This window comes from Momordica charantia (genome assembly GCF_013281855.1).
Source record: "Momordica charantia cultivar OHB3-1 chromosome 8 unlocalized genomic scaffold, Mcharantia_2.0 BLBB01000008.1, whole genome shotgun sequence".
Classification (NCBI taxonomy): domain Eukaryota; kingdom Viridiplantae; phylum Streptophyta; class Magnoliopsida; order Cucurbitales; family Cucurbitaceae; genus Momordica; species Momordica charantia.
Genome location: NW_028275166.1, coordinates 28,206,780 through 28,225,768, shown reverse-complemented (window position 1 = coordinate 28,225,768; position 18,989 = coordinate 28,206,780). Strand labels below are relative to the sequence as shown.

General features: G+C 31.0%; 3 protein-coding genes across 4 annotated transcripts; 1 reads left to right on the top strand and 2 right to left on the bottom strand.

The window, feature by feature from the left end:
* Positions 1-893: 893 nt before the first annotated feature.
* Positions 894-3,594, top strand: LOC111014131 (uncharacterized). The gene is made up of 5 exons (XM_022288756.2): positions 894-1,166; positions 1,269-1,352; positions 1,539-1,688; positions 2,558-2,758; positions 3,379-3,594. The coding sequence occupies exons 1-5, from the start codon at positions 969-971 to the stop codon at positions 3,469-3,471; spliced, it is 726 nt and encodes a 241-aa protein (XP_022144448.1). The 5' UTR covers positions 894-968; the 3' UTR covers positions 3,472-3,594.
* A 925-nt stretch (positions 3,595-4,519) lies between these two features.
* LOC111014211 (vesicle transport v-SNARE 11) lies at positions 4,520-7,182 on the bottom strand. 2 transcript variants are annotated; one of them, XM_022288866.2, is made up of 6 exons: positions 7,023-7,182; positions 6,708-6,853; positions 6,496-6,554; positions 6,220-6,408; positions 5,232-5,402; positions 4,520-4,827 (listed from the first exon to the last, which is right to left on the bottom strand). In XM_022288866.2, exons 2-6 carry the CDS (start codon positions 6,799-6,801, stop codon positions 4,678-4,680), a joined length of 663 nt encoding a protein of 220 aa, XP_022144558.1. In that variant the 5' UTR covers positions 6,802-6,853; positions 7,023-7,182; the 3' UTR covers positions 4,520-4,677. The 2 variants fall into 2 exon arrangements, with proteins under 2 accessions (XP_022144558.1, XP_022144560.1); XM_022288868.2 differs by having other exon boundaries at positions 6,708-6,834.
* Positions 7,183-8,304: 1,122 nt separating this feature from the next.
* Positions 8,305-18,596, bottom strand: LOC111014121 (SNF1-related protein kinase catalytic subunit alpha KIN10-like). Its single transcript, XM_022288746.2, has 11 exons — positions 18,225-18,596; positions 15,849-16,069; positions 14,825-15,009; positions 14,425-14,607; positions 13,709-13,840; positions 13,047-13,232; positions 12,669-12,758; positions 12,250-12,333; positions 11,778-11,918; positions 10,436-10,633; positions 8,305-8,584 (listed from the first exon to the last, which is right to left on the bottom strand). The coding sequence occupies exons 2-11, from the start codon at positions 16,036-16,038 to the stop codon at positions 8,471-8,473; spliced, it is 1,503 nt and encodes a 500-aa protein (XP_022144438.1). The 5' UTR covers positions 16,039-16,069; positions 18,225-18,596; the 3' UTR covers positions 8,305-8,470.
* Between the last annotated feature and the right edge of the window lie 393 nt (positions 18,597-18,989).

The window sequence follows — 18,989 nt, the reverse complement described above, 5'->3', positions numbered from 1 at the left end:
ATTATTCATAAATACAAGAATAAAAAGATTGATCGTGAAAATATCTGTGTGTGGATTTATTTTTGAATTAACGAAATGCTACAATAAGTTATAATTTTTTTTATATCCGTGTGTCCGGACCAGCTTGCGTGCACCTCGACTATTCATGGACCACCCATCTGATCCTACTATATTTGGTTGACAAGGAAACTCGTAGAATATTAAATCATAGGTAGGTTATAATCATATTTCCAATATTTCTATTGTTTATTGATATTTTTAATATTTAATTGTTAGTTAAATTTTTTAAAATATAGATATATGTATATATTATTAAACTCATATTGATTTCGGATTCTTCAATTTTATATGTGAAAATGTTTTACTCTATGCTTGGGCTAGATTTAATTAATTAATCAATACAGTATAAAAAATATTGCTTGCAAAAGTAGCAAAAAAAATTAACAAAAATTTGTAGAAGTAACCACCACTTTAAATTTTTCAAAAATATGCAGAATTTAAAAGATGAGGAAATCAAAAGTCCAAACATACCTGAATGAACACAGATCCTACAACCATATACTTGATTTGATATACCATCGATATATTTGATTTCATATCATATACTATTGATATATCATTGTTATACCAAAGTATGAGTGCGGCTATACCAATAATATATATATTTTTTCTCTTAGCTTCACTTTAATTATTGTATTCCATTTCTCTTATTAAATTTTGATATACCTTACATGATTTGATATACCCCTAGTATATATTGAAAACTGCTCGAGAGGGTAAGATTAAAATAGGTAAAAGAAGTAAAAAAAATTAGATTATTTTTAGCAACCCAAAAGCTGTAGCATTAAAGATTTCCTATATAAATGAAAATACCCCATGTGGTGGGTGAAACTTTGGTGTTCATTTATTTCAATATAGTAGTGTGGAATTTTGTTCTTCCTCTCATTCCAAAGCCCTTCAGAATTATTATGGGTCACACTTTGATTGTTTCTCTCCAGTTTCCAAACTTTATTTTCTCTCCCCATCTCAGAACACGTACACACACATCCAGATTCCATCACGAAAACAAGCAAACTTTCCTCTGCTTTGCCCTCAATGGGGATCAAAATCCTCCACTCTTCTCTCTCGAATTCTCCCGTCGTCATCCACTCTTCGAGTCTTCCAAGGTAACTACCAAACTATACATCGAATGATCTGTATCCAGTTAGTAGATTTTCGAATATGCATCAAAAAGTAGAGCTCGTGGATTTGATATATGTTGATGGCAGGCTTCGTTTGATGAATACATTGAAGATGAAGTTAGAGTACTCAGAGCAACGTTTGCGGGAAAAAGTGAACAACTAGCTGATGAGGTTGTTTTTAAATGCTTTTCCTTTAATGTCATAAAGTTATTAGGATATCAAATTGTGGTGTGATTAGCTTGTTTGTTCGAGGCATTCGATTTTAATTTCATCTCGATGTTATCCTGATTTATATACTGTGGATCTTTGTGGAATTGAGTTACTCGTTGGAGCGTTGAATTGAGTGTCGTTTTGAAGGATGAATGGAGAATTCACATGCCATCTTTCCAATTGCTATTCTTCAAGGTCAACCCTGTTGTTGACGTAAGATTCATTTGCAGAAGCTCCGCCAAAGATTACCCTATTCATATTCCTCCCCATATCTCCAAATTTCTTGAGCTTCAACTGGTAAACAATTTATTTTAATTTTGGTACTAATATTTAATACGGATCTTAATCTATTTGTTTAGGATTCGACCGATAACTCGATACACTCTACAAAATTTATATTCTAGCACATTATGAAAGTATAGGAGCTAAGTATTGGACTTTTGTGTAAATGTTAGGTATTAAGAAAAAAAAAGTAATAAAAACATTTGATTATAAAATAAGTATCAAACTTTTTTAACCACAACAAAATTTAAGCCCTCTAGACCAAAAATGTTTCTTACTTTCTATGAAAAAGTACAAAACAAAATTTTCATTTCATTATTGAACTTCCCAACAACCATAAAATTTATTTTAGCAATATTATTTACTCTTTGTAAAATGTGGGATATGAAAAATCTTTAACCAAACTTAAAAAATCAAAATTTACTTCAAATAAAATATACCTTATATTAGAACAATATTTAAAGGTGCTGATTGGTCGGCATCTAACTCCACATTCACCATCATTGAAAATTTGACAATTATCAATAATTAATGATCATCGGCACAAGATAAGTACTAACCCATGAACACTTGAGTATTTTCTTTACTTTTATTCTATAATATTTCTTACTTTCTAAACTTAAGTACAAAATTTTTTCATTTAATTAAACTTCCCAACAACCTTGAAATTTACTAGTCTTTTTATGACGTTGATGAAAAATCTTTAACCAAACTTCAAAATTCAAATTCTTGCTTCCGATAAACGACTCATGATCACCTACCTCTATGTTTACCTATCATTGAAACATTGACGGTTCATTGCTTTTGAAAAATTTTATCTGTTTTCACATTTCTCTTTCTTATTTATCAACAAGATAAGTACCGACCCGTATATAATTTGGCAGATGAGATGGGAGCTGAATGGATTGGGTGGGGATTTTAAATCCCAAAGCTTCAAAATTAGTGTAAAAGGAGCTTTGTATGCTGAGAGAAGAGAATCAAAAAGTAAGCTCAGATATTATTTAGTGCTCAATCTTCACAGCTTTGCTGCCCCCACACCCCTTGCCTTCATTCCACAAGATGTTTTTCTTGCCCTTGCACAAAAGGTACTCAACTATATATGCATTTTCCCTATTTGCCCCTACATTTTTTAAAATTACATCTATATCCCTCACTTTCTCTCCAATCACAATGGTGGTCCCGTCCGGGTTAGAGAGAAAAAGATAGAATGTTCGAAGAATATGGTAATTTTTAAATCTGTCTTTTGAAAAGGTAACTTTATCGTGTTTATAAATCATAAATCAAGATAACTTTTAAAAGAGTAGGGGTTAAATTGGAGGAAAAACGTCAAAATATTAGATATATTTAGTCTCTTTATTTAAGTGAAAGGTGAAAAAATAGGGTTTCATTCATATTATTTTTTAAGACAAAAAATAGGAAGCAAGAAATAAGAAGTCAAATGCTTTTTTATTTTTTTTTTCAAAACCTGTATACAGTTTTGAAAACATTTTCTTAAACAAAGAACAACTACTAACAAATATCTTTCTCATAAATGAGAAACGAAAAATAGAAAATGAAAAATACCGAAATTTACCACATGTCTGTTAATAATCCAAATGATAATTTACAGTATTATCTATTAGATTTCCTTTTTCTTTCTTTAGTTTTAAAAATTTAAGTGAACTCTTCTAATATATTTTAAACTGATGATTATTTTTTGTTACAGGGGTTGAAGGGAATGATGGAGGAAGCCATGGATGACTTTTCAGAAAAATTACTTTTGGATTACACCAAATTCAAGGAGAAGCTAAAAGAATGAGGTTCCAGCCAATTGTGGATAACTATGATTAGAGTTTTTATCTCAAACTCATCAACAAATTTACCAATTGTAAAACAATATCTGGTAAGTAAATGAAACAAGCTTTGATTTTGATTTATTTTATTTTTTTATTACAAAAACTTGGTTTAGCAACAATAATTTGATGGAAGATGAAAATGTGTGTAACTTTTTTTTAGAAGAACCACGGCAGTTGAAACATACTATTTTAGACTAAAGTAGATAAATTTAATGGAGGATGAATTGAATTCTAAACTGAGATTAAAATGCAGATCCCCTTTGACGACAAACTGTGGTTTTACTAGAATATATTATATAATTTAAATATCATTTCAATTAACTTAATCCTTAATCTTTGAAATTGTATTTAAAATTTCAAATAGGTTCGGTTATAATTATTAAAATTTGTTAACAAAAAGTTGATATGTCGTTGAATTATCAATTCAGTAACCTATTTAAACAAATGAACATGTTACTCATATATGAGTTAACACATAAATTCCATACCAAAATTCTTCTTGCCTATCAATAGAACTCAAGTCTAAAACAATTTTTAATAGATTTTTTTATTTTATTTTATCAAATGACTTAATTGATGTTTCAAAGATTATGAATTATTTGTTATATACAAGTAAGAAACACGTGCTGCACATGAAATTTAATAATTTTTTTTAAAGTATAAAAATTTATAAAAGAGTACTGTAACATACCTTTAAGTTTTGTGGCATCTTAAAAAAATGTACTTTTATGAAATATGAGGCTGCTTTAACCTCTTTGTTCTTGTTCGCATCAACTTTTTAGAAATTAATTTAATTTTACATTGCAAATTCTCAATTTTCTTGTAATAATTGTTATATATTTCATTCCTATTATGATTCCACAAAATTTTGGTAAACAACACCAATGAATTTATTATATAAAATTTCTAGTAAAAAAATAACAACATTTTCATGTCGACTCATTACCATTTCAACTTCATAAGTAAATGAGACCTTATACTTGAGGAGAGAAAATTCACAATCTACAAGGGTAGAGAAAGAGGCCATTATTCATACATTCCATGGAATAGTAAAAGTCAAGACACAAGGACTTTAAAATGATCATCACACTCAACTCCCTGCAAGTTCACACCCAAAAACAAGGGAAAAAAAAAAGGAAAATGAAAATTTAAACAAGAAATACCTTCATCTACTTCAGTTTGAAGTACAATATGACAATGATGGCAATAACAAGGACAGCAACTATGCAGGCAATTGTCCACTTATTTTTGTTCATCCTCCTTGACACATTGGTTAAGATTCTTTTGCTTTTGCCTATGTTGTCATCCACTCCATGAAGCTGCAAACAGTGGCAGAAAGGAAAAAAAAATTACAGTATCATGTTCAATCCCTTTTGGTGCTATATAAAAGAAGCAAGAAAGTTTTTTGGCTTTTTCTTTCCAATAAGAAATACGAACCAAAGATTTGCAGGCGAACGATATCATTTATTAACTATTGCAAAGGAAGACGTGTGCTAACGAAAAAACAAACTTGATACCAATCAATAATTGCTAAGGGAAGAGTAAAAGGTACCATAAATCCTGCCGTAATGGCATATCTTTCAGTCAAAAAACAGTTCAGGACTAGTGAAATGCTGAAAGCACTCAATAATTGTTATGATGAGAGAAACTACTCCAGAGGAAAGAAAAAGGGACTAAATAAAGCAGGATTATTGGTAGTCATCAGCATAATGAGAAGGATTACCGTGTCATGGGCGTGCAAAAGGGATTGTCTCTGTGAATGTAAATCTTGGAGGATTGAGACACCAAGGTCCTCGGTTTCAAGCATGGTTCTTCGACTATCCTTGATTCTGTCACTTGTCTTGCCCAATCTCTCTGTTGTGGTCATTAGTCTAGTTCTCTGATCAGCTGATGCCTAAAGAATATGGTTTCATCCTCATTATAAGATGATTGCTCCAAAAATTTCAGAGAGGGAGAGAGGATAGAGTATCAGGGCATGCAAAATCCACACTTTTTCAAAATCCTCCCTAAACTATCACTACCTTAATCATCAAATCAATAAATGCTAGCATGTAATTCGTCGTGAGTGGCGCTTAGGCTATATTTGGGAGTGTTATTTACCATGATAAAAGTGCATTTTAGATGGTAAAAGCACATGTTTGACTATAATTTTATAAGCACTTTCAAAAAAGGCAAATGTACTGAGGAAGTGGTTTTCAGAAAAACAATTGATAGGTGCTTTATCAATTGCTTTTGGCTTAAACACTTCATTCTTAATATCTAATCTCTAATGACACACTTTCTTTAAATACACTCTACACACTTTCTCCCACAATTTTCCCTCTCCAGTCTCCACACATCATTTCTCATTAATCCCTCTTTTGACACACCTTTTCTCTCACTAAGTTCCCATTAGACACTCTTTCTCACACAGCTACAAGCAACATTCAACTAATTAATGGCTTGACCATGTTCCTAATTCTTCGTGGACTGCCAGAACTAACAAGTAACAAGTGCTGGTCTGAACACTGATCAGAAGCTTATGTCGTTGCTAACCAACTCTTGAACTCAGATTCCAAACAAAAAGTTACTAAAACTTAATAGACAAACAACAAACAACTTTCATATATTAAGAATCTTCCACTAAAGCAGGAAAGAAAGAGTGAAAAAATGCATCTTCCCTGCATATGATTACAATTTACGTGAGGTCAAACAACTATATATTGCCATACCGTGAGAGTATCAGCTAATCCAGATTCCAGCAACTCGTCGCGTGCAGCTGCGTTCAAGTTGCCAGATGAAATTCGTTTAACTTCACTTTTCAGATTGTTCAAATCCGATTTATATTCCCTTAACTTAGCTAGAAGAATGCCCTTGACACTGGGCTGCAAACTCCTGGCATCAAGATCCATTTTCCGAATCTGAAGCATTGCAACAAGCTTTATGTCAATCAAATAATTTAGTGTAAAAAGCCAATTCAATTAGTACCGAAAAACTCCAAAAAACACCAGAGATTCCGCTTCATCAATACCACCCTTTATCTCAGAAAGCTTCTGCTTCTTCTGCTCTGCAGAATTATGAAGGGGAAAAAAAAAAAAATTCAAGCTCCATAAATTGCTCAATCGTAGAAATAAATCCAAAAAGTCGTGCTACTCTACATACTTGAGGGGGAAAAAGAACAACACACGAATACTTATGAAAGGAGATAAGGTCACTATACCTCCCTCGAGGCCACCGGCGGAGGTGCACTTTCTGGAAAGACTCGCAGAAAGCTCGCAATATTGGCGTTCGTATCCTTCAAATACCTCGCTCATCGTGTCCAGAGTTCCGAAAACCCCTCCGTCCAACTATTGAGGTCAACGATTCCTTTAAAAGTCAAGCAATTGAAGAAAAAACTTTCTAATTATCCGAGCAGAAAGTTCTCACTGCAAATTCCAAACTAGAAAACCTAAAATTGATCAAGCTGTAAAAGCTTTTGTCGCTGTGCACTAATCAAACTCCATGTTGACATAGAACGAAATCCGGAAGAACAAACCTGAAATAGATGGGAATCCGAGAGGTCGGTCAAAGGCCGGAGAAGCACGGCGGCGGTGGCCTATTGCGTGGCGGAATGAGCAGAGAGCGTGCGTTTGAAGCTGAACTCGGCCAAGGAGACTTAAAACTGGGGATAATTGTTTTAGCCCTTTGGTTCACTGTTTTGTTTCTTAAGTGGGGCACTATCTTATGCTCGCGTTCACAATATACAAGTAAATTAAAAAATTGAAGTAATAAATCATTAATTTTATGGATAACTTTTTAATCATAAACTCTATGAATGAAGGTTGAAACAGCCAAGTGAGTCTAACTTAGAAGTAATTGGCATAATTTACTGGTTCGATGATTCGATTTTAAAACTATATATCCATTTTTAATGTTGATTTTAAAGTTTTATGGAACCTAAATCAACTTTGACCCAAACTAACTTGATCTAAGATTCATTTACACTGGTTATAAACTTCATGTTTTAGAGACGACATATGTGAAAAAAAAAGTGGCCTAAGTCAAATGATCTTTTATTGTCTCGAAGAGATGATATAGGATAGCAAGATTTTAGAATACAATAGTTTGCTAATTAGAATATTTTAATAATTAGTTCTAATTTTAGTAATATTAAGAAAAGCGGATTGGTCTTAAGTAGTTAGGGTAAAAAAAATAACTTAAATAATTACTATTTTTTTTCCATCTAAATATAGCTGGAGTGGATAAAGTATCTTAATATCATCGGAGAGATATTGAAGAATTTTAAAAAGTTTCCAAGGAGCTGTTTGCTAACCATTCCATTTTCACAATCTTCCACAGACAATCAAGTTTTGGCTCAAAATTCGTATATAATTGATAGGTCAAATCTTAGAACAGGTTTATAAGAAAAGGTTCTATGAGAAACTCCTTTCCTCTCTATGGTTTTTCTCTCCCAAAAAGTACTCACACACTGTTCTGTTCTTGCAGATCGATGATAGCCGAGAAAATATGTGTCCATAATATTGTTTTAGGCCTTTGTCATCGAAAAATGTAGGAGATTCGATCCCAAATTGTACGGTTCTTCGAAAATGTTTTGTTTGTTTTTAGTTAAAATGTGCCACTTCGATCCACTAAAACCGATTTCTAGCGCATGCTTCTACTACGTCAAGCGGTCATATCCATTCCGACACTGTTGGAGTTCTACCATTACTAGTGATAATTCGTGGAGGTACACCCCTTATCCATTAACCTCATTCTTTTTTCCTTCTTCTTTTAGTACAATAGCATCTGCTCATCTAGAAAAATAATACATCTCTGCAAGAATATAATAATGTCCGACTGATCATTTAGGCATTATAAAGCTAACGAGTTCAAGCCTCAAACAAGCTTCACATCTTTTTTCCATCAAATCTGGTTGGATTGTCCCAATTGAACTTCCACCTTATGTAAATAGAGCACGAAAAACAATACAAAATTTCTGTTACTTTAAACGACTCGAAGTTGGGAAATGAAGGAAGCACAAAGGTTCAAGAATAGAAACTGAGGGCCTTGAATCCTCTGCAGATCAAGCAGATACTTCTCCTCTTGCATTTTGTAAAGCTGTAATAAGAAATCAATGTCAAGTTAGCATGTGTTCTGATTTGCCTGCCTTTTTTAAACTACTTGCACACCATTACAAATGAGTTTAGAGAAGCATTTAATTAATTAACTTTATCAAAAGTGTTTTAAAATGAATGTTTCACTGCTAATTCCAAAACTCACCCTTTGTCATCATGTTTTGATATCTTAGAGAGAGAAAAAAAAATGATACTAACTACAATAAATGTAGTACTACTATTTTTTTTTTTGATATTTGCGGACCAGCTTACGCGTACCTCGACTAATCTTATCGGATAACTGTCTGATTCTACAATATTTGACGCCGGAAAATACACAAGAATTACTAATCTCTAAAGTAGGTGGCCATCATGGGGTTTGAATTCATTTCCCCCTCATTAACCCTAACATCTTTGGACCAATAAGCCACCATGATGATTAGTTTTTTAATATTTTAAAATGCGGATTTTAATTGTTGAAGTTAAAATAAGTAATAACTTTTAGTCTCCAATATGTGCAATACCCATGCCCCTCCATTAACCTACATGACATCGGTACATGCCCACCACGTCAACATGATTAACACATATATCTACGTGTTATTATTGGATTTTTTTAAATAATTTTTTTTAAATCATTGACAAAACTAGTGTAGGGTTTAGAGTAATTACAAAACTAATGTAGATAAATCAGTGGGATAGGCTGCAATTTTACCAACAGTCGCAGGTGTGGGCTGCGATTTCAACGTAAATTGCAGTGATCACCCGCGACTCAGGACGAAATCACGGTCGATGATCGCGATTTCAGTGAAGTGGCTACGACTTCTCCTCGACGAGTTGGAGCCACGTCTCTACTGACGCGTACAATGTTTAAGTCCCGTACAATGTAAAAATTTAAATAAAAAAATAAAAGGGTTCTAAAGGAGTGCGTGCGACTTCCATGCATGCAGACCGAAGTCACATACATTGCTTTGTCACCTGCTACGTCAAGTATATATGTTTGCACAGAAATTACAGTTATTGTATACGAGTTTTGACTTTTATTTTAACCCAACATATTTTTGTCAATACTTTTGAAAAGTTACCTTACTTTTGAATTTATTTATTTAAATTATATTTATTTTGTTATTATTTTTAAACTAACGTTATTTTTGTAATTTATTTTTAAAACTAAATTATTTTAAAACTTGTTGGTTATTATTTTGTTAAAATATTTTGAGCTAAATATATGTTTAATTTCAATATAATGTAATGTTCAAGTATTTCACATTTATAAAAGTTTCAATTTAGTCTTTTATGTTTTAATATGTTTTTAATTATATCATTCTTTAGATTATCTGATGATAAACTTAATATTTAGTGAATTGGTATAAATTTGATCAAACAAACTACCTGAGGCAGAAAAGTTTCAACCTCCTCTAAAGTTTTAAGAAATTTGACAAAAGAAATTTAAACTTTTCTTCTCTTCAAGGGGCATATTTTCCCTCTAAATATCCTATAACTCGCTAAATACTATTAAGTTTATTAAACAATATGGAACCACCAAACAAGTATTAAGCCAACAATTAACAATAAAATAGCGACAAGACTCTTGAGATATCTATATATAATTAAAATTTACTCTAACTCATCATTAGTTTAATCTTTCTGGACACATTAGTAAATTTAATCATATTTAAACTGATATTCCAAACCCACAAGTAAGAGGGAAGTAATTGAAATATCTGTATATAATTAAACTTACTCTAATCCATCAGCTTAAACTTTTAGATTCATCCGTGATCGAAGACGAGAATAGAATAAAACAAAAGGTTGCAAATAGAAAGTAGAAAATGAGGATGAAATTAGGACATACCTGAACTTCAAACTTGACCACATTTTGCAATATAGTAACAAGACCATGAGTGGGCATGATGGTGGGTTGGAAATGGGATGGAGTCTCTTGTGTTAGCTTACATTTCATGTTGTAATCTCCAATCTTCTTCCAACACACATTCAGCTCTTGTAGCACTTTTAGCACTTTTATCATTATATCACGTGGGTTTGCTTTAGCCTATGAAACACAAAACACACACACGACAAGTTTTGGTCATCCTAGGAAGCAATTTTATGCCTAGTGTTTTCATATCAAACACTTATTTTATAAGTATTTATACGAGTACTAGAGTATTTAATTATTACATGTTAATTGGGAGTGATTTTGGCTATACTTAAAATTACTTTTTGCCGTTGATCTCTAGAATCACTCGGATGTTATTATAAAATATTACTATTTTCAATCAAAGTAGTGACGACAAGAATGATGGCGCACCTCATATTAAAATAACTTTCAAATACGTCTTAACGTTTGACAAGGATATACACGAGTGATTTTAGAAATTAAGAGGTTTGAAAACATGCCTTAATATGTGTTTTGCCAAACTAATTATAAGTTTATTTAAATATATATATATATATATATATATAATGTTCGGTAACAAATAAAAAATATTTTTAATAAAATGGGATTATTTAATTTTTTTTTTAAGAAATGCTTGATATCTACTTCTAAAAAAATGTGATTTTAAAATGATGGATCTAAGGGTGTTTTTAGGAGTGATGAGCGATTTCGAAAAAAAAAATATTTAAATATAATTGATTTTTCAAAATCATCATCTAAGTAATACCTTAAAAATCAATTTAGCTTTCATAAAATCAATTTCGTAATTTACCTAACATGATTGAAAGAAAGTGAAGTGATTTTAACAATGACAAAAATAATTTTTACGTAACTGTAACCAAATCATACCTCCCAAAAGCATCCTAAAATCACTTCAAAGCTCTCAAACCACGCAACGGGAAAAATGGTCATCCACAAAAGTTATTCATTTTATATACATTTTATAATTTTTTATAATAATAACTTTTTATTTTATATAATTTTTAACATATAAAAATTATATATTTATACTCAATAGTTGGTTCATACTGTTTAATAGTCTTCTATAGTAATTGTACATTAGTAAATCATTTTTGGATGTAAATCAACAAAAATATATTTTATATTAATATATAAGTGATAGACTTTATTGATGATACAAAAATGATATATTTGATAGATTTTATCGTATAAGTGATTATTTGTAAATTATTTTTCTGTCAAAATCGTAAATTTTAATTTATGAAACAGCAAATTTGGAGTTTTGTGGAAAACAAACCTGTAATCCAAGAGCCCATTTCCCATTAACTGGAATCTGAGGGGTGAGGCCCATAACTCCAAAAGAAGGCCACGTGGCAACATTTGAATGAATGAAATTTGAGTGACACGTGGCAACATTTGGACTCATATTGTTAGGTTCCTAAACAATAATAAAATCAGAGAATGAAAAATCATGAGCTTCAAACTCAAGATAAAATTTTCATGGTCATAAGTGATTTAAATAAATTTAAATTGCTACAATTATTGCTTCTTGAATAATATCAAAAAATAACCTTTACACACGTCTATTAGTGATTGCAGATATTGATTGACGTGTGACAGATTTCTTATGAAATTTTCATGCAAAATATTGTTTTTTTATACTGTATTTATAAATATGGCAAAATTATTGGTCATTCCCTACCATTCTTCTAACTCAAAACTAATAATTAGATTAAATTAATTGAGTTTAAAAAGTGTGATGAACTTACCATTAATTCATGGAACTCAGCACCAAGATAGCCACCAGAAATAGGGGACCGATCGCCTACTAGTAAATAGTAAGTGACCGTTGCCTGAAACCGAGTGACTGTAATAATTTAATACAATTCATATAAAATATTACAAAAATAGCTACTAAAAACTATGATAAGTCTAAGATTTCATGAGCATTATTTTAAGTTATTTTTACTCCCATACTACATCAAATTACTAATTAGATCCTAAAAATTTAATTTGTTTGATTAGATCAAACTTGTAAATTTAATAAATTTCTCAATGAATCTAAAATTTAATCAATGATGTTATCTATATTTGTTTGAGTAGCCACATTGATAGTATTTGTACAGGGTAAGTTTAACAAAAGAAATAATAATAAATGAAAACTAAATTATAAAAATAGATAAATTACCTCATTTTTAGTTCTATTATGAAGAGACTCAACCAACTTATTCCTGTTAAATCCCATCATAACCACTCTTTGGAGAACATCCTCGTCAATCTGCAAGAAGCATACAAATATATGAAACTAGGCAACAAGGAAATTTACGTGCTAATTAAGTATCGAACTCACAACCTCATGATTGGAGATATATGCCAATTATCGTTGAGCTGTACTCGTTTTGGCTTTCTCGGTCAACTTTTAAATTCAGTTACGTTTTCAAATTCATGGCCTTAAAAAGTTTAAAGTTAAAATTGACAGATGAACTACAAAATTCACAGATAAAAATCGTACATAATTGAAATACGAGTGTATTATTAGAAGGCGTAAAGTAAAGTAAGTAATCACCTTTTGAACTTGTTGGGTAATAGAGATTGGTTTGAGGGCTAAATAGCGAGGAAGATGAGCTTGAAACCATGGATGTTGCCTTATTTGTGGTATTGTTATTCGTCTTAGTGGATCAACTACAAGTATCCTTGCGATCAAGTCCTTTGCCTCAGTTGATAAGTGCCTTGGAAGATTATACACTCCATTCTAAAGTATGAATAATACATACAAATTTATTATTTTTACTCCGATCAAAATACCTCTCTACGCTAAATATATGTTTTAGTCACTTTTTTTCAATTCTAGTTCTTGACGTTTTGACATTTTTTCATTCGGTCCTTCACCATCGGTGAATGTTAAAAATGGTTGATGGTGAACTTATGTAGCATCATAATACTTAATGAATTGGTGAAAATTTAGAGGAGAAAGAAAAAGTCATCTCTGTTTGCTATGTCTTATGTTTCAAGTTTTCTTATTCTAAGATTTTTTTTCCTCCTCTTAATTTCCACCAATTTATTTGTATGATGTCGTGCAAGTTTATTATCAGCCAATTTTAACATTTATTAAACAGTGACGGACTAAATTAAAAGATGTTAGAAACAAAAGTCGAAATTATGAAAAATTCTCGGACATGAAGGACTAAAACATATCTTTCGTAGATAAATCTGGACTTTCGAGAGTACCTTTATTTTATAACGAAGGATGGGAATGTTTTCATCATCAAATGGAAGAAAACCACAAAGAAGAGCATACAATATAACCCCACAGCTCCATATGTCTACTTCAGGCCCGGGATACAATTTCCCACTAATAACCTGAAAAATGGTAATAAAAAAAAATCAATTTCAGTTAAAATCATGATTCTAAATATCTGTCGACACGTTAATATTTCCATCGACATGTCCATATTTTCATGGTTTTGACATCGACATGAAGGGTAAATCGACATTTCCATCATAGTACAAAAAAATCGACAAAATATCAACAAAATGTCACTAATATATACATAATATCAATATTAATTATTTTTTAACTTATTTAGAAATATGAAAATGTTTATTTGTTAATTTAAATATTTTTTACGATTTTTTAATTTCTATAACTTTTACAGAAATATCCACCGACATCGACATTTAATTGAAACCTCGATATTTTCATCAACATTTAAAACCTTGATTAAAACACTTGAGTAGATGGTTACATTTATTTAGAAGTGTTTTGGGTCATAAAATTTTTTTTTTTTATTATTATTACATTACTCAACATTGATTTTACTAATCACGGCATATTTCAAGTGATTCTTAGTCAATTATTTTTTTTCCGGAGAATATCAATCTACTATTTAAAAAATATATATTTTTATTTATTACCAAAAGACTACAAATTTAAGTAGAATTACCTCAGGAGCAGCATAGTTAGGACTCCCACAACTTGTCTTGAGGAAATGCCCATCATACATGACATTGCTAAAACCGAAATCAGCTATCTTTACATTCAATTCAGAATCCAATAACACATTTTCAGGCTTAAGATCTCGATGAACTATCATATTTCTGTGACAGTGCTCCACTCCAGATATTACCTACCTCAAATGCCTTCGGTATCAGATAAAGATAATGAAAGATACGAAAAAAAGTAGGATTTGTTTGACAACGTTCTCGTTTCCAAAACATAAATAAGAAGATTGTTTTATTGTACTTAAATTCATGGATGTCGGGTCATGCAATTCATTTTTCTTTACTAAAAATGAAGAAATAAAAACATGAAACGGGAACGTTACCAAACGAGCCCGTAGTTACCTGCTGGAAAAGCCTACGAGCTTCATCTTCCTTCAACCTACCCTTCTCCACAATATAATCAAAGAGTTCTCCATTTTTGACATACTCCATTACTACATAGGTATCAGTTGGTGTCTCTATAACTTCATATAGTTGTACGATGTGAGGATGCATAAACAACTTCATTATTTTAATCTCTCTTCTTACTGCAAAATATCAATTTAAGCATGAATAAAAAAAAAGCGTGAGCCTTTTTTACTCCTAAAAAATTAAGTACGACACAGAGGCTAGGCAATTCAAAGAATATATCTAAAATACATTTATTACACTAAATATATGGTTTTTTTTTTTCTGAGTACAACAAATGGAATGGGGGGTTCGAACTTATAATCTCTTGGTTAATATCGAGTGTCAATTGCGGTTGAGTTAAACTCATGTTGACACATTAAACATGTGTTAAGGCCTCATTTACTTGTTAGGAATTTGAATAAAAATTAATTTTATAATCTATTTGAAGTTGCTTATTAGAAATTATCTAAAATCGAAATAAAAAATCTAATGACGTTGTTTCAAACTGTTTGAAATTAGAAGAGGCATGAGACCTATAATAATTGATGGTAAAAACTTTGGCTCCTTATACTTAAAAAGAAGAAACTTCATCCCTAGTATTATTAAATATTTGACAATTAAAAAAGAGAAATATTAAAAAAAAAGTTAAGTTGCCAAATATTTAGTGGTATTAAGGAGGAGTTAATCCTTAACTTTAAACAGTCAAGTTTTTCCATAATTAATTTTGTGCAAGTAATTTTTATATAATTATTTTAACACTTAGTTGCACATTTTTTCAAGTGAGTTTTAACATTATTGACATGTGAGTTCGAATCTTCCTATCCCACTTGTTGTACTAAAAAAAGGACGAGAGACAAAAATTTATTTCCCAAACATTCTATTTTAAAATGAAAAGTGATTTTGGCATGACTAAAACCGATTCTAGCTGTGTCAAAATTACTTCCGAACATGCCCCTAGATAAAAGATAAAACGAACCTTTATCTTCCAAACCCATCTTGGCTATCTTGTGACGATTGAGGATCTTAATGGCAACTTTATGTCCAGTTAATTTATGTTGTGCAATTTTTACTTTTCCAGTTGCCCCAATTCCAAGAGTTCTTCCCAGCTTGTAGTTTCTTAGAAACACGTCAACGGTCCTATCTTCTTTTACCGCCACCACATCCATTTTACTGTCTCAATACTTCTTCAAAATATTCCTACAAAATTTACCCATAATAATATTAATTATAATTAACTAGAACTATTTTAGTACAAATTTATAAACTACGGCATTTTAATAATTTTGGTGAGTAAAATGCCGTGCTAAAATTGAGACCGAAAGAGATGAGACAAAAATGAAAATGAAATGACCAAAAAGTTAAATTAAATTTTAAAAATATGAGGACCCAAACGAACGTTTTGAAAATATAGAGGTCAAAATTAACAAAAACCAAAATAGACATTTTAAAAGTAGAGAGACTAAAATGAATTAAAGCGTCGAGTACAAAAATAATAGTTAAACCTAAAATTTAATTTTATTTAACTTGGAAGGATAGCCTGATGTAACGTTGCTTCATGTTGTTTTGGTACCTGAGGAAGCTGTTATTTTAGATGGGGAAAATATTCCTTTTTAGATAATCTTTAGCTTGGAATTTCTTTCTTTATTATTTTTTCCTTCTAATCAAATTTGTCTAGGCAATTTAAAGCCTCATTCGCCTAGTTGAAGAACAGCTTTGGAGGAATTAAATTTTAGACTTTTAGACTTATTAATTCTTTGTCGAGACCATTAAATCTCATACTTTATGCAAGTTTTGAGTGTCGCTTAGATGACATGTCTTAGAAAGATTCAAGTTTTATTGGTCATCAAATTTATGAAGTGTTTCGATCTTGAAAAAGAGGATTCGATCCTTGCTTCTAGGTTTGACCTGAAGCTAATTTACATCCAACTTATCCTTCGAGTTGAATCAAATTGATAGTTGGATTTTAATGGATCAAATTCAAGGTTTGTTTCTAGCTTCATCAACTAATTTACCATTTTAATTAACTTCACAAACTTCGCCGGGTCAAAGAAGTGACAACTTTATTTTCTAAACTTTTATATATAATCTTTCAATTTTTTTGTCGCCATGAGAGATTATGTCACCATTCCGCTCCTATTTTATAGTATTCAAATCAAACAAGGTGAAATTATCAAAATATCCTTGAAATGATCCACCCTTACTGCTATAAAATTTGTCTCCAACTCTCTCCCAAATCATATCTCTAGACTCCATGCCTTACACCTAGTTGGAGGAAAAGGGTAAAGGGAATAATATTTTAACTTTCGTGAAATGGTAAAAAAGTCAAAGTGAACCTAATTTAATGGTAATTTACATATATCTCCAATCACGAGGTTGTGAGTTCGATCCACTCCGAGAGGTTGCATCATAAAAACAATAAATAAATTACAGGTAATAAGTTTTCAATATATCTTTTACATTTCTTCCCGCCCCTAATTCAACATTATTTCAATTATTCATATTTTACTTATTTAATTCTTTTTTAACAAATGTTGAATTTGTTAAATATTTATTAGTTGGATTACTAACATTTACTAATAAATTATTATTTTTATTGAAGGAAAAAAAATATGACCAGGCCTCTCTAAATCTGTTCATTTTTGTTCAAATATTCATTGTATTATTTATTTTTATTTTTATTTTTTTAGCTCACCAAACATGTGAGATGGAGGCCAACCAGAATATAGTTCAATTAGTTAAGGCATTTAACTTCGATCTAAAAATGATACATATTGTACTAAAAAAATATATATGTGCGTGGAAATAGTGAGTTGAATCTTTGACCTTTTTATTGAAAATTTATGCCTCCAGTTTTTTATAATACCTCAACGATTGAGAATTAGTTAGGCTTAAATTTAGTACTCATTGTATTGTATTATTAAGATTACATTATTGAGACTATTTTTATTTATGCTATGAATGCTAAATATGATTTTGTTTATAATTATATTTTAAAACAGAAGTGGTAAAATATAAATTTCAATACTATGAATGTTAAAGAGTTTGATGCTTACCTAAACAATCAATTTTTAAAAAAAAGTAAGGTAAAACTCCTTTGTTTCTGTTTTGTTCTTTAATAGTGCTGCAAATCTTAGCCAAATTTCCAAATTAAAAAAAAATTATGTATACATATAAACAAAATTTTGTTATTTGTTAAAGTCAAAAACTGCGCTTTTAGATCGGTAAGAAACATCATCAATTTTTTAAATCAACCAATTAAAAAAAAAAACTCAGAAGAATGAGAAAGAAAATATTCAAAAAAAAAAGAAAAAGAAAAAAAGAAATCGAAACAGATGGATAGAAGAAAACTAACCAATTCGGTGTAGAAGATTAAATAGAAAAGCCACAAAGGAAGTGCTTTCCGATCGCCGATGGCCGGAATTACAGCTCCGATAGATGATTCTGGTGATTTTCAAACCTCAACTGCACCAAACGACGACGCTTCGGCGTCCAAGTGGCAGATCGCCGGAATTGCAGCTCCGATTGATGATTCCGGTGATAACTTCAACTACCAAATCGAAGAGAGGCATTTTAATGGGGGGAAAATGGGGTTCTCTGCGGGGTAATTTGGTAAACTCGCATTGATGGAACTGGTTTCGAATGACGGTGGTGGAAGCAAGAATGGAGGTGTGTTGGGATAAAATTGCGGTCAAAAACACGTGGGCCAAAAACTAGAGTGTGTTTGCGCACAAAATCAAACAGAAGTTCGAGATCCCGAGTTGTAGTACATCATCAACATCTAAATCTCTTGAATATTGTGAGGTTTTCATTCTTATATTTCATAGGATCGCATTGTTGTAGTTTGTATTGCCTATTATTTATCCCAATATCATAGTAGAATTCGTTGTCGTGGAAGACTAGACGTAGTCCATAATTGGGTGAACCAGTATAAATTTGTTTGTATCGTTCTGTGCTTTCCCTAATTTTCTTATTATTGTGTGTGACTTAGTTTTCACATTGTGTGACTTATGCCTTCTGTTTTTGGAATATTTTAAGCTCAATTTCAACCCTTTTTTTATATTTTTTTATTTGGAAAGAAAATGACGTTTTTTAAAAAAATTAATGTGAATAAATCATT

What these genes read in the sequence shown, in the direction of transcription:
- LOC111014131 (XM_022288756.2), top strand. Translation starts at nt 969, where the DNA reads ATGGGTCACACTTTGATTGTTTCTCTCCAGTTTCCAAACTTTATTTTC. An exon ending in CACTCTTCGAGTCTTCCAAG is followed by an intron (nt 1,167 to 1,268) that starts GTAACTACCAAA and finishes TGTTGATGGCAG; the next exon opens with GCTTCGTTTGATGAATACAT. An exon ending in AATTTCTTGAGCTTCAACTG is followed by an intron (nt 1,689 to 2,557) that starts GTAAACAATTTA and finishes ATAATTTGGCAG; the next exon opens with ATGAGATGGGAGCTGAATGG.
- LOC111014211 (XM_022288866.2), bottom strand. Translation starts at nt 6,801, where the DNA reads ATGAGCGAGGTATTTGAAGGATACGAACGCCAATATTGCGAGCTTTCT. An exon ending in CGCCGGTGGCCTCGAGGGAG is followed by an intron (nt 6,555 to 6,707) that starts GTATAGTGACCT and finishes ATAATTCTGCAG; the next exon opens with AGCAGAAGAAGCAGAAGCTT. An exon ending in GATTAGCTGATACTCTCACG is followed by an intron (nt 5,403 to 6,219) that starts GTATGGCAATAT and finishes CATATTCTTTAG; the next exon opens with GCATCAGCTGATCAGAGAAC.
- LOC111014121 (XM_022288746.2), bottom strand. Translation starts at nt 16,038, where the DNA reads ATGGATGTGGTGGCGGTAAAAGAAGATAGGACCGTTGACGTGTTTCTA. An exon ending in CTAACTATGCTGCTCCTGAG is followed by an intron (nt 13,841 to 14,424) that starts GTAATTCTACTT and finishes ACCATTTTTCAG; the next exon opens with GTTATTAGTGGGAAATTGTA. An exon ending in TCCTTCGTTATAAAATAAAG is followed by an intron (nt 13,233 to 13,708) that starts GTACTCTCGAAA and finishes TTCATACTTTAG; the next exon opens with AATGGAGTGTATAATCTTCC.